Raw genomic sequence first — 13,255 nt, 5'->3', positions numbered from 1 at the left:
TGGAATCATCAACACAAGTGCGGTAGTTAGCTTTTGCTTCAGCTCTTGGAAACTACACTTACACTTATCCGACCAAATAAATTTCTCATCTTTCTTTAGAAGTCTTGTCAAAGGTGACGCCAAAGCTGAAAATCCTTCCACAAATCGCCAGTAGTAACCCGCCAAACCCAGAAAACTTTGAATTTCTGTCACGATAGTCAGTCTCGGTTAGTTGATCACGGCTTCAATCTTGCTCGGATCCACGGAGATTCCTTCTCCTAAAATCACATGGCCTAGGAATGAACAAGAGTCAGCTAAAACTTGCATTTGCTAAACTTAGCATACTGATGTGAATCTTTGTGGAAAGATCGTTCTACGAAGGCCCGAATGGTGCGAATTGAAACCTCGACCTCCAATTGAACCTGTGATTGACAACCTCAATATGAACGTGACATGTTGACGAACGCGTGTCAACCAACCAACGTTATAGACGCCATGAGCGAAAGAATTCATTATCTCGCTCGATAAGTCGAATCGACTGTCACAAGAGAACCTTGATAAGGTCAAGTCCTCAAAAGAACAGTATAAGAGAATCTCTCAATTTTTTTCTCAAAGTAAAATATTTGTCCCAAAAAAATTCAGTCAATCTTTAATATAGGTCTTCTAGTTGCCACACAAACCCTAAAACCAACCCTAAGAATCTAATGCGTCATATTCTAGAATATTCCTAAACAATAAGAGAGAGAGAGAGAGAGAGAAATAAAAGATATATATATATATATATATATATATATTTGACTTGGTCAAATATTTGATGACCAGGTAATCAAATTACACCAAGATTTCCAAGATTCTTCAAGATTTGATCTAAGGTCATCTCTATGCCAAAGATCATGAACCATGATGCCAACAACTTGCCTAAATTGCTTAGCCCGCACTCAAGTGATTGAACCGATCAGAATAGATAATGGGTCCCTAGCACCTCCTCCTTGATATGGCTCGATGTCCACATCATTCCCTCCCCCGTGCAAAGGATTTGCCCTCAAATCATCACTTGCATCGAAAAGAGTCAAGTCAGAAACATTAAATGTACCTAGAAGATCAAGCTTATATTCGTTATTGTTAACTCTTTCTAACACCATAAATGGTCCATCCCCTCGTAGTAATAACTTAGAATGTCGCTGCTCAGGAAATCACTCATTGCGCATATGAACCCAAACCCAATTGCCGGGTTCAAACACCACTTCCTTGCACATTTGTTGGCTTGCCTTGCATATTGCTCAGTCTTGCACTCAATATTTGCCAAATGGTGTGAATCGTTGCAGAAAGATCGTTTTACGAAGGCCTGAATGGTGCGAATTGAAACCTTGACCTCCAATCAAACCTGTGATTGACAACCTCGGTATGAACGTGACCTATTGATGAACGCGTGTCAACCAACCAACGTTATAGACGCCACGAGCAAAATAATTTGCTATCTCGCTCGATAAGTCGAATCAACCGTCACAAGAGAACCTTGATAAGGTCAAGTCCTCAAAAAAACAGTAAAAAAGAATCTCTCAATTTTTTTTCTTAAAGTAAAATATATGTCCCAAAAAAATTCAATTAGTCTTTAATATAGGCCTTCTAGCCGCCACACAAACCCTAAAACCAACCCTAAGAATCTAATGCGTCATATTCTAAAATATTCCTAAACAAGAAAATATATATTTGACTTGGTCAAATATTTAGTGACCAGATAATCAAATTACATCAAGATTTCTAAGATTCTTCAAGATTTGATCCAAGGTCATCTCCACGCCAAAGATCATGAACCATGACGCCAACAACTTGCCTAAATTGCTTGGCCGCGCTCGAGTGATCGAACCAGTTGGAATAGATAATGGGTCATTAACACATCCTCCTCGATATGGCTCGATGTCCACATCACATACAACTAATGAATCCTCATGGTCTGGAGCACTAATCTCAAATGATCCTCATGTTTCTAAGCACTTCTCGAATACATTAGGATATCATCGATGAACACGATTATAAACTGATCTAGATATTCCTTGAATACTCGGTTCATCAAATCCATGAAAGTAGCTGGAGCATTCATCAACCCAAATGGCATCCCAATGAACTCGTAATGACCATACCGAGTATGAAATACTGACTTTGGAATGTCCTATTTCCTGATCCTCAGCTGATGATATCCCGTCCTCAAGTTGATCTTCGAAAATATCGACGCTCCTTGTAACTGATCAAACAAGTCATTGATCCTTGGCAATGGATACTTGTTCTTGATCGTTACTTGATTGAGTTGGCGATAATTGATGCACAAACACAACAAACCATCTTTCTTTTTGACAAATAGAATTGGTGCTCCCCAAGGTAATGCACTGGGACGTATAAATCCCTTGTCCAACAACTCTTGCATCTGCACCTTTAGTTCTTTCAATTATGATAAAGCCATCCGGTAAGGAGCCTTAGAGATTGGCTCTATCTCGGGTGTTAACTCAATCACGAACTCAATTTTTTTCTCTCTAGCGGCAATCTTGGCAATTCCTTTAGGAAAACATCTAAAAATTCTTGCACAACCAAAATATCTTCAATCTTTAGTTCCTCAATTGTCATATCCATGATAGTCGCCAGGTAACCTTGACAACTCTCGTCTAACAAACGGGTTGCCTCTTGTGACGAGATTAGGGAAATCGAGGGTCCTCCTCGGTTCCCTACAAACTCAAAGCTCTCACCATTTAATGGGTAAAACTGAATCGACTTGCAATAGCAATCCATTTTAGCTCGTTGCTTGGTGAGCCAGTCCATGTCAATTATCAAATCAAAGTCATACATGGCTAGGACTAACAAATCTATTTTCCTCTCTCACTCACCAATCTCTAACTTGCAACCAGAAACCCAAAGCAAATAACATATTATCCTTCAACGGTGTAGATATGCTAACAATAGATTCCAATAATTCAGGATTTATTTCTATCAACTTAACATACTACTCAGTTATAAAGGAAGGTGTTGCTCCTGGATCGAATAAAGCATAAGCATGATGGTTGTTCAGCGAAACCATACCTATGATCACGTCAGGCGCAGCCTTTGCCTAACCTTGAGTGATGGCATACACCGTGCCTTGAACTGGGGGTCAAAATTGTCCTCCCTACAGTACATTCTGTGATACATTACCCTTGATCTGACCCAACGGTGGCGGCGGCGGAACTGTTAAGGTCTCCCCTATCTCCGGGGACAATTCCTGGCTATGTGACCCTGCTGGCCACATTCAAAACATGCGCCCGGCCTTCGGGGGCACTAGTTCACTCCATGTCGCCTTCCACAAGCGTGACATAACTCAATCCAGCTTGACCTAGACTTGCCAATTCTACCCCTCCTATTGGGCAGTATATAGAATCTACTTCCTATCACGGGTTTCTTTCCCTAACGGATTCCTTCTCTGTATGAACTAAACCTCGACCCAAACAAGGCAGCTTGCTCGTTCAACCCTCTTTCGATCATTTGAGCTTGGCAATAAACTTCTCGATAATTAGTTAGATCCAACAACAGCAGAGGTTGTTTTAGTTCAGAACGAAGACCGTTCCTGAATCTTCGGGCTTTTTCCTCGGGTCCACTACTAACCTCGGAGTGTACTGTGAAAGTTCCATGAACTTGACCCCATACTGATCAATTGTCATACTCCTTTGGCGGAGACGTTGGAACTCCTCCATCTTTTGTTCCCGAGCAGTACTAAAGAAAATATTGATCGTTAAACGCTCTGAGGAATGTGTCCCACACTAGGATCACACCCTCCGGGAATATTGTATCCATGGCGGCTCTCCACTAAATGTTCGCATTGCCTTGAAGTTGGTACACATCCAATACCACCTTCTCCTCTTCGTTGCACATCAGAAGTGCAAATGCTTTCTTAGGATCCTAGATCCAGAGTGACGCGACTTTAGGGTCTCCTTCACCAATGAACCTCAGCGGGTTCAGCTTCAAGAATTGTTCCACTAACTTATGAATCAGCCTTCCAACAACCACATTCCCAAGTGGAACTTCAACGGGAGCAACAACAAGTGCACCGACAAGTGCGGCAGCAAGGGCGGCTTCAGCAGCAACAGCAACAGTAGCAGTAGCGGTGACTTGAGTGGCAGCTACACCAGCGATGGCTTGATTCTAGGACTACTACCCAATCAAATCTCTCATAGCTTCCGATGACCGCAAGATCCCGTCTACTCTGGGATCACCGGAGGTCGCAACCCAGCACCAACCGACGGGACCGGCGGCGGTGCTATTCCACTTGCGTTGGCCTAGCTTGCGCTCTACCTTGGCCACCTCGGGCACCGACCCTTGTCGGCGTCCAAGCTCGAGTTACTAAAGATAAAGTCCTCTATTTAGGAGTCCTCGGCTCTTGATCACTCATGTTATAGATTTTCTACGAAACTAGTTCCCAATTCCATATAGAATTAGAAACTGAGTGATCCCACAACCAATTTACCAAACAACTATCACCGACATGCACCAATCATGAATTTAAAGGACAACTCTACTTACTATCCCATATCCATCACACCTTATCACTCCAATTTCTAATGACCACACTCTGATACCACTAAATTGGGATGTCACGTCCCGACCCGACCCTCCGAGCATGTGCCCATCCCTACTTGGTCGATATAATAGTGATGTCCAAGATGCATCACCAACCCATTGGTTTTAGTACGCATGCGAAGCATATAAATAATCCTCAAACAATAAAAAAATGGGATAAGAAAGTAGAGCCATAAATTTTTCAAACTAAAACCAACATTTTATAAACACACAGGTTTATTTACAACATCAAGTTGCTTACAAAAATATCGGCTTAATCAAAAAGGACTATCCTATGACTAGTGAGTCAAACAAGTTTGTTAATTATGTTTCCTTCACTTCCCCAAACTCTGGGACTTCAAGTTCTCCACGACCACCGTCTAGAGACCTGAAAATGTTATCCCACAATGGGGTGAGACGGCGTCTCAGCGAGTTCTACTCCCTAAGACCCGATTATAAAGAAAATATGCCTTAGGGGCTGCCTAAGCGCAACCACGAGTCAGAGGCTTACCTTAGTCTCGGTTCCTTCCTGCAAGTCAGTTCAAATCATAAATACTGACAATCACATCATCAAATCAAACAGATTGAACCATCGATCAATCGACTCAGTTGATTACATGTCATCAAGACCACTCCCTAGTCATTTCAACTATCCCATCTCAGTTCTCAATCACGACTCAATGAGCAGAGTCTATAAAATTCTCAGTTATAATTCATAGTCCCAAGGACACGACCTATCTTAAGTGGTAATCACGGCCCAATGGGCATAACCTTTATTAGGTGACAAATCACGGCCCGATAGACATGACCTCTATCAGGTGGCAAATCACGGCCCAAAAGGACACGATTGATTCCAAATTCGATGGAGAATCTCGGCCCAATTGGCATAACCATACTTCAGTGGCTTTCTAGGTTCAACTCACAACCTATTACGGTCATTTTCCCATCAAATACCAACATTTCTCAATTTTTGGATATTTCCCTATATTCACTAATCACGCTCAATTTCACCAACCGGTACTCAATTAAATAAACAGAAATCACCACTGCAATCAGCACGAAATTTTGGTCGCTAGCCATCTGGTTGAATTTCGAAAAATAAATAAATAAATAAATAATTATGAAAATTAATAAATAAATACCAATAAATAGACTTAGGCTCGGAAAAGCCTAATTGGAAGCCAAGATGGGTATGGAAAATTACCGAACCACTCTAGTTAAATACTAGAGCTTGTTTAGGCTCTAATTGCACTAACTATCAACCTAACATACATCGGTAAATAATTAAATTAACTAATTTAATCTAATCTAACCACTTAAATCCATCTTAGCCTAAACTAATCAACCCCTAAGCATAATTAACATAATAAACAAAAATTAGTGAGTTAAACTCACTGGTTTAATGCGAAGACCGGATCGCCGCGATAACGATGCAACGGCGACTGAAGTCCGAATTTTCGGCGGCGTCGGCGGACACTTAAACCGGGCCCAAAGGCCTGGCAAGTCGACAGTAAATGCTGGGCTTGGCTTCGGGCTTGCGCTGCTTCACGGGCCTCAAGATTGGGCTGATCTCGCTTGGGCTTCAAATTGCTGGGCTGGGCTTGATCTGGCTTCAAGATGGGCTGGTCAAAATTGTGTGGGCTAAACAAGAAAATTTTGTGGGCTGCTGAATCGGGCCCAAAATTGGGCTAAACCAAGGCTGAATTGAGGGCTTCAACTGAACTGGGAATAGGTTGGCTGAGCTGGGCCAGGCGAGAGAAGTAGTAAGGACCCGAGGGACTAAAGCTCACAGGTTGAGCTTGTTCCGAGTGGGCTAGACTTGGGCTTCAACTAGGCTAAAGAAAGAAATAGCAAAGGCCACAGCAAAACAGAAGCTACTCCGGTCGTTGACGCTGGAGAAGACGAGCTAGCAACAAGGTTTTCCTCAATCGTTGATGCTGAAAAATGACCGAGTGGGAAGAAGACACGGGGAATGAAGCAGAAATTTCGGTGGAGACGCTAGGCTGTAGGTTGGTCGATCGTGGGCCTCGGGCTTCGATGGCATTGAAAGCTGCGAACGGTTCTTTCAATGGAGGACAAGAGATGGTGGAACGAGTGTTGGCATGGAGTGGTAGGAGCGCTCGCTTGCTGGAGAAGGCAGGTGGTCTTCAATGCTAGAAGGTTGATCGAAGATGGTGGGCAGGTGGCAGCGATTGGGGAAGGAAACTCGGTGCATAGAGGGGAAAACGTAGAGAGGAAATGAGGCTGGCTACATCGACGAAAAGGAAATGAAAGCAAAGCAAAATCAGAAGGTCGAAGTCGCGAAGAAGATAGGAATGGCGAAGAAAATGGAGAGCAGCTAGTCGGCATTGGAGAAGTCACAGAAGGGGCCAAAAGTCAAGAACTTTAGCCATTCAATTTAATGCTTGTCCCCCCCTTACTTTCCAACAAGAATATTCCACAATTGAGCCAATTTAAATGTCAAAATTGCAACCCCTTGCCAAAATTCCGAATTTCACCATATAAACTTCAATTTCCTCACTCAATTCTACAAATCAGGGTCCAATTTCGATGAAGAAAAATTCCGTACAATTTTCTGCAAGTCCCCAACACCCAAAGACTCGGCTTGGAAGTCAAATTTCCCTTCAATTCAACCCGTTCGAATTTCCGTTAATTTCCAAATCGTCCAAAACGATTTTCCGTAAAAATCTCAGAATTTCCGAAAATTCCTTCGGATGATGAGTCGACATTCCTAAAATAGATCGTGACATGATAGAACTTTCAATTTCTGAAATTGGGTTTAAATTCACGATTAATTTCAATCCGATACGATTTTAGTGTGACCTAATCTATCGGGTAATTTTTAGGAATTTTTGGTACAATTGACCCGTGATCGATTTATCTTGAGTCACACTGTACATCTTCGACACATGGAAATCATCAATTATCGTAAAAATCTCGATGTTTCAATTACAGGCACCGGGTACCAAAACAATTGAAAAATCAGTCTAATGTCGATCGACAAGAATTTTGCAATCACGTGAAATCACCAACACTTTGATCACATATCTCAGTCGAATCGACCTATCTCTGATCTCTGATCAATTTCGACAGTGCCATAATGACCCTTGCAGATTAACATGGTCGAGAAATCAATTCCTAGTCGAATTCTCAAGTCTATTATATTAAAATCTCTTAATGGTTTCCTAAAATAGTTTAGTTATCTCATAAGTGATCAGCTTAGAGAATAGCACTATAGGCACGTCGATGAAAGACTCGATTTATTTAATCGAAAACGAAATATGAAAATTCAAGCTATCACATATTTTCTTTCTTTTTCTCTTCCTCCTCTTCTTCCCTTAGTTGACCGGCATCTAGCTGGATGAGGTCACCCCAAGCCTCACCTAGCCGACGTGAGATTGATGTAGCCTCACCTAGCCACGGCAAGACTTGAGGCGACCTTGCTGGCTCTTGTTTGGCTGATCAATAGTCGGCCATAACCAAGGCCAACAACCAGCTAGAGAAAGAAGAAGAAAAGAAAAAGAAAAAAAAAGAATATATATATATATATATATGTGTGTATATATATGTGTGTGTGTGTGTGTGTGTGTGTGTTAAAAAATTAAAAGAAATTCTAAGTCACGTAGTCCTATGTGATGGTACTTCTTAAGCCCAAAAAAAATTTGGAGGTAGTACCAAACGCATTTCTATTTCAAAAATAGAAATTTTGTATAATTATCAAACACATTATTTTGCTTAGAAACTTGTCTAGTGAACAAAAAAAAAAAAATTTCCAAATAAAAATTGTTCTCGGAAATAGAAACGTTATCATTTGCACTCTATGGTGGCCCACATTGGTCCTAAAATCATACTTCATTTGCAAATGATGTGACTTTCAAATTTAATTACAATGCAATCGTTACATGGATACTCGTGTTTTTTTTTTAAGGGACTCGGTACTGATTTCTCATGATTTCTTCTCACTTACCTTTAAGAAATTTAGATGTCGAATGACGCTACAGAAATTCAACCGAACGATACTCGCTAAACTTTGGAATTTGTTCGCAACCTCTCGTTGATTTGACAGCTTACATTGAATGGTTATTGTTCTTTAACTATTCTTTCTTTTCTTTTGTTTTCTTTAATTATTTTGAAATGAAAAAGGGTGGGCTGATATAGGTCTCAAAATTCATGAATGTGAGGACTCAAATGTAAGATGCATGTGTTCCAAATTTCAGGATTTTGGCACGAGGTTAAAAACCGCAGGGGGTTCTGCAGAGCAATAAACAAAAGCAAACCGACACGTTTCGCTTATTTTTTGAGCTGATAGATCTCAAGCTCCGACACTGGAGAGTCTCTCTTTAACCAGAAAAGCTCTGGACAACCTTCAATTATGCCGAGACTAACCTCATCACCTCCTCATATTCGCTTCTTCTTCCCCTTCTTCTCCTACATCCCCTGTGTCGTCTTCCTCTGCTTCCTCTCCCACGCTGCAGAATCTCAAATCCAAGATCAAGAACTGCAAGTGCTGTTGAAGCTCAGGCAATCCTGGCAAGAACCATCGTCCCTCGACCACTGGGTGGCCTCCAATTCATCCTCCCACTGCGCATGGCCCGAGATCAAATGCCAAGAAGGCTCGATTACCGAGCTCAATCTTACCAACCTGAGCATAAATTATTCGATCCCCCCCATTCATCTGCGACCTCAAGAATCTGACCAAGCTCGATCTCTCCTACAACAATATTACTGGAGAGTTTCCCACTGTTCTCTACAACTGTTCCAAGCTCGTGTACCTCGACCTGTCCGAGAATCACTTTGAAGGTCCTATTCCTTCCGAAATCAATCGCATGGCCAATCTTCAGGTCCTGATTCTTGCCGACAACAGCTTCTCGTTCGACGTCCCGGCATCGGTAGCGAGGCTGCAGAGGCTGAGGATCCTTCACCTTTACATGTCTGAGTACAATGGCACATACCCTGAAGAGATTTTTGGCCTCTCTGATCTCGAAGAACTGAGGCTCGAGTACAACAAGTTCGTGCCATCACAGCTACTGCAGAACTTCACTGTCCTGAAGAAGCTGCGGTTCTTCTCAATGCCGCAGACAAACCTTTATGGTGGAATCCGGAGACAGTCAGCGATATGGAGGCTCTTGAGCACTTGGATTTGGGGAAGAATCCACTGACAGGAGAGATCCCGGCCAGCATTTTTGCTCTGAGAAGCTTGAGCGAGTTGTACGTGTACGAGACTAATGTGTCCGGGTCGATCCCTCAGGCAGTCAGTGCCGCAAACCTGAGCGTGATCGATCTGTCTTTAAATAATTTGATGGGGAACATACCTGAAGTTTTTGGACAGCTCAAGAATCTATACAGCTTGAATTTAGAGTTCAATCAATTGTCTGGTGGAATCCCGGAAGTTATCGCGAGTCTTCCCGCTTTGTCTGATATCAAGCTGTCCAACAACAATATATCGGGCACGATTCCCCCGGACTTTGGCAAGTTTTCCCCGCTCAGAAGATTCGAAGTGGCCTTCAACAACTTGACCGGTGCATTTCCAGAACATCTGTGCCATGGGGGCACGCTGTTTGGGTTGGCCGCCATGGACAACAATCTCAGCGGGGAGTTGCCAGAGTCACTTGGAAATTGCAGTACTTTGCTCGAAGTGATGTTGAACAACAATGGGTTCACAGGCAATGTGCCTGGAGGACTCTGGATGCTGCGGAACTTGATGGCTTTGCTCTTGAGTGGTAATGGATTAACTGGCGAGCTTCCCAGGAGCTGTCCCCAAACCTCACTCGGATCGAGATGAGCAACAACAAATTCTTCGGCAAGATTCCGAGCACGGTGTCTTTGTGGAGGAACTTGGTGGTGTTTGATGCTAGTAATAACCTCCTCAGTGGCACGGTTCCAGCTGAATTGACCGTGCTTCCTTCTCTGACGACGCTTTTGCTCGGTCAGAACAAGCTCTCCGGGAATCTTCCCACAGACATCGTTTCATGGAAATCCTTGAACACTCTGGATCTTAGTCACAATAAGATCTCGGGACCGATTCCCAGAAAAATCGGTCTTCTGCCTGTGCTCACGCAGTTGGACCTGTCTGACAACCAACTGTCCGGCTTGATTCCTCCTGAATTCGGCCAACCGAATCTGAATCGTCTGAATTTATCATCCAATCGCCTCAGTGGACCAATCCCAGCCAAGTTAGAGAACGCCGCATATGACGCCAGTTTCCTGAACAATCCCGGCCTCTGTGCATCCAATTCGTTCATGAGGATCAATGTCTGCAACACCCAATCCCGTAGATCGAGCAAGACCAATCTCACCTTGATCGTGATCTTGGCCATTGGGGCGGTGATATGTGTTTTGTTGGTGGTGCTATTCCTGATCAGAGCTTCCAGAAAGAACAAGGGCCAGTTCGATTCAACTCCAATACTGACTCCATTCCAAAGTTTGAATTTTACGGAATCAAATATTCTGTCGGGATTGAAGGAGCCTAATGTGATTGGAAGTGGTGGATCAGGAAAAGTATATCGCATTATTGTGAATCCTTCTGGTGATGCTGTCGCTGTGAAAAGGATTTCGAATAACCAAAAGTTAAATGAGAAGCTGGAAAAGCAATTCGCAGCAGAAGTGGGGATACTTGGGAACATTAAGCATCGGCACATTGTCAAATTGTTATGCTGTATTTCTTGCGAGAACTCGAAACTCCTAGTGTATGAGTACATGGAAAATAGCAGCTTGGACCATTGGCTTCACAAGAAGAAAAGATTGTCGCCCATCTCGGGTGTTGCCGACAATATGATCTTGGATTGGCCCAAAAGGTTGCAGATTGCGCTCGGAGCAGCTAAAGGACTTTGCTATATGCATCATGATTGTTCATCACCCATCATCCACCGAGACGTGAAATCAAGCAACATTCTTTTAGACTCCGAGTTCAACGCAAAAATTGCTGACTTCGGCCTTGCAAGAATGTTGGCCAAGAATGGAGAAGCTGTCACGCTCACAGGAGTTGCAGGCTCTGCCGGCTATCTTGCACCAGGTTTGTCTATACGCTTGACATGAGTCCATCTCACCTATGCGAGCTCACGTTCGTCAATATCGTACCAGCAAGAATATTTACATTTGTATTGCCTTTTCCTTGTTGAATAACAGAGTATGCTCACACAACAAAAGTTAATGAGAAGATCGATGTTTATAGCTTCGGGGTCATTCTCTTGGAACTGACCACCGGGAGGGAGGCCAAAGGCGGGGATGAAGACATGTGCCTCGTCGATTGGGCATGGCGTCACATCCTAGATGGCAAGGCGATAGCTGATGCGATAGATGAGGAGATCAACCATTACTCGTTCCTAGGTGAAATAAGCAATGTCTTTAAGCTCGGGATCTCTTGCACCGTGAAGCGTCCTTCCAAGAGGCCTCCAATGAAGAAGGTAGTGCAAGCGCTGCTCAAATGTAGTGATCCGCTTGACGTTGTCGAGCAGACATCCGCCATAACTTAGACGTCACCCACCTCCTCCGAAATCCTGAGCACGATGAAATGCCGCAGAGCACTCGTCGCCTTCTCAGGTGCAACACTTACTGACTCTTAGCACTAAAGATAGTTGCAGAAGCTTTGTGAAGTGATTTGGATTCCCAACTTCTGGAAATCTATTTTCTGATTCAGCAGATGCAAAGCGGGTGCTTTTATATCACAAATTACCCATCTGGGGTTTTATGTATTGGATGTTATCTTGAATGTGATTATTTGAATAAGGTGGCAATGAAGGGTCTATGGTTGGTGAAGATTTGGCACTTCGTATTCGCTTTACCTCAATTCAAATCGGTTCTTATTGGAGATCAATCATTTTTGTAATGTGATGTAAGACTTCGATTCAATCTAGAGAGATGTTAATTAACAAATATTGCTTACAAGGTTCAAACTTACTATGAATAATCCCTCATAGAATTCAGCTTAGAGAGGAAATGATGTTTGTATAAAGACAAAAAGAAAATGGCATGTGGCGGTGGAATAAGACAATATTGTTTTGATTGATACGGACAATCTTGTATACTCATAAATGACAGCTTTCGGTCTTTCCACCTCATGATTCAGATCGATTGGTTCTCTGAAGGTTATTTCCATCAACTCAATAAATTCAGATATGTCATAACCATTTAAAGCGTGAAAATAGAGCAAGTCTTATATTAATAACATTATTATTTAGAGGTATGTATCAATTTTTTATCCTAATAATAATAATAATTAACAAAATGCGATGTATTAAGCAGAAAATAGAGTTGATTGCGATTTAGATCTCTTGGTCCCGAAAGTACAAATTGGGCGGATCGGGACAAGTTGTTTTCTTCAAAATTTTTAGCACTTTCAATTTATATTAGGTCAATCCATATGAATTGTTAAATCATGTAGGTTAACATTAGGCGGAGTACATAATAATATCCCATTTTCTTTTTGAGTCCAAGCAAGCCAACTAGGCCAATCTAGAGTCTAAAATCTTTTACAGAGAAATTTTAACATATCCTGAATAATATGCTTGATGTGCTTGTTGGAACCAAAAGGATTTGGAGGGAGAGAGTATAAACACACAAAGAGAGAATATATTACACAATATGCCTTCAAAGGCTTAATGGAGTACACACAAACTTTGCTAAGCTTAAAACTCTCTCTCTCTAGCTTTCTATATGCTTCTGAAGCTATCTCCCTCTCTCACACACTAAATAAACTAAC

The 13,255-nt window shown here is 42.3% G+C and overlaps 1 protein-coding gene across 1 annotated transcript; it reads left to right on the top strand.

Annotated features, from left to right (window-relative positions):
- Positions 1–9,663: 9,663 nt before the first annotated feature.
- Positions 9,664–12,029, top strand: LOC104439036 (receptor-like protein kinase 5). Its single transcript, XM_018870014.2, is given in 3 exon segments — positions 9,664–10,301; positions 10,304–11,569; positions 11,683–12,029. Coding segments are annotated over 3 exon segments (2,241 nt in total). The 5' UTR covers positions 9,664–9,673.
- Positions 12,030–13,255: the final 1,226 nt, after the last annotated feature.

This window comes from Eucalyptus grandis, chromosome 3 (genome assembly GCF_016545825.1).
Source record: "Eucalyptus grandis isolate ANBG69807.140 chromosome 3, ASM1654582v1, whole genome shotgun sequence".
Lineage (NCBI taxonomy): Eukaryota > Viridiplantae > Streptophyta > Magnoliopsida > Myrtales > Myrtaceae > Eucalyptus > Eucalyptus grandis.
The sequence above is the reverse complement of the archived record's forward strand: the minus strand, read 5'-3'. Positions and strand labels throughout refer to the sequence as shown.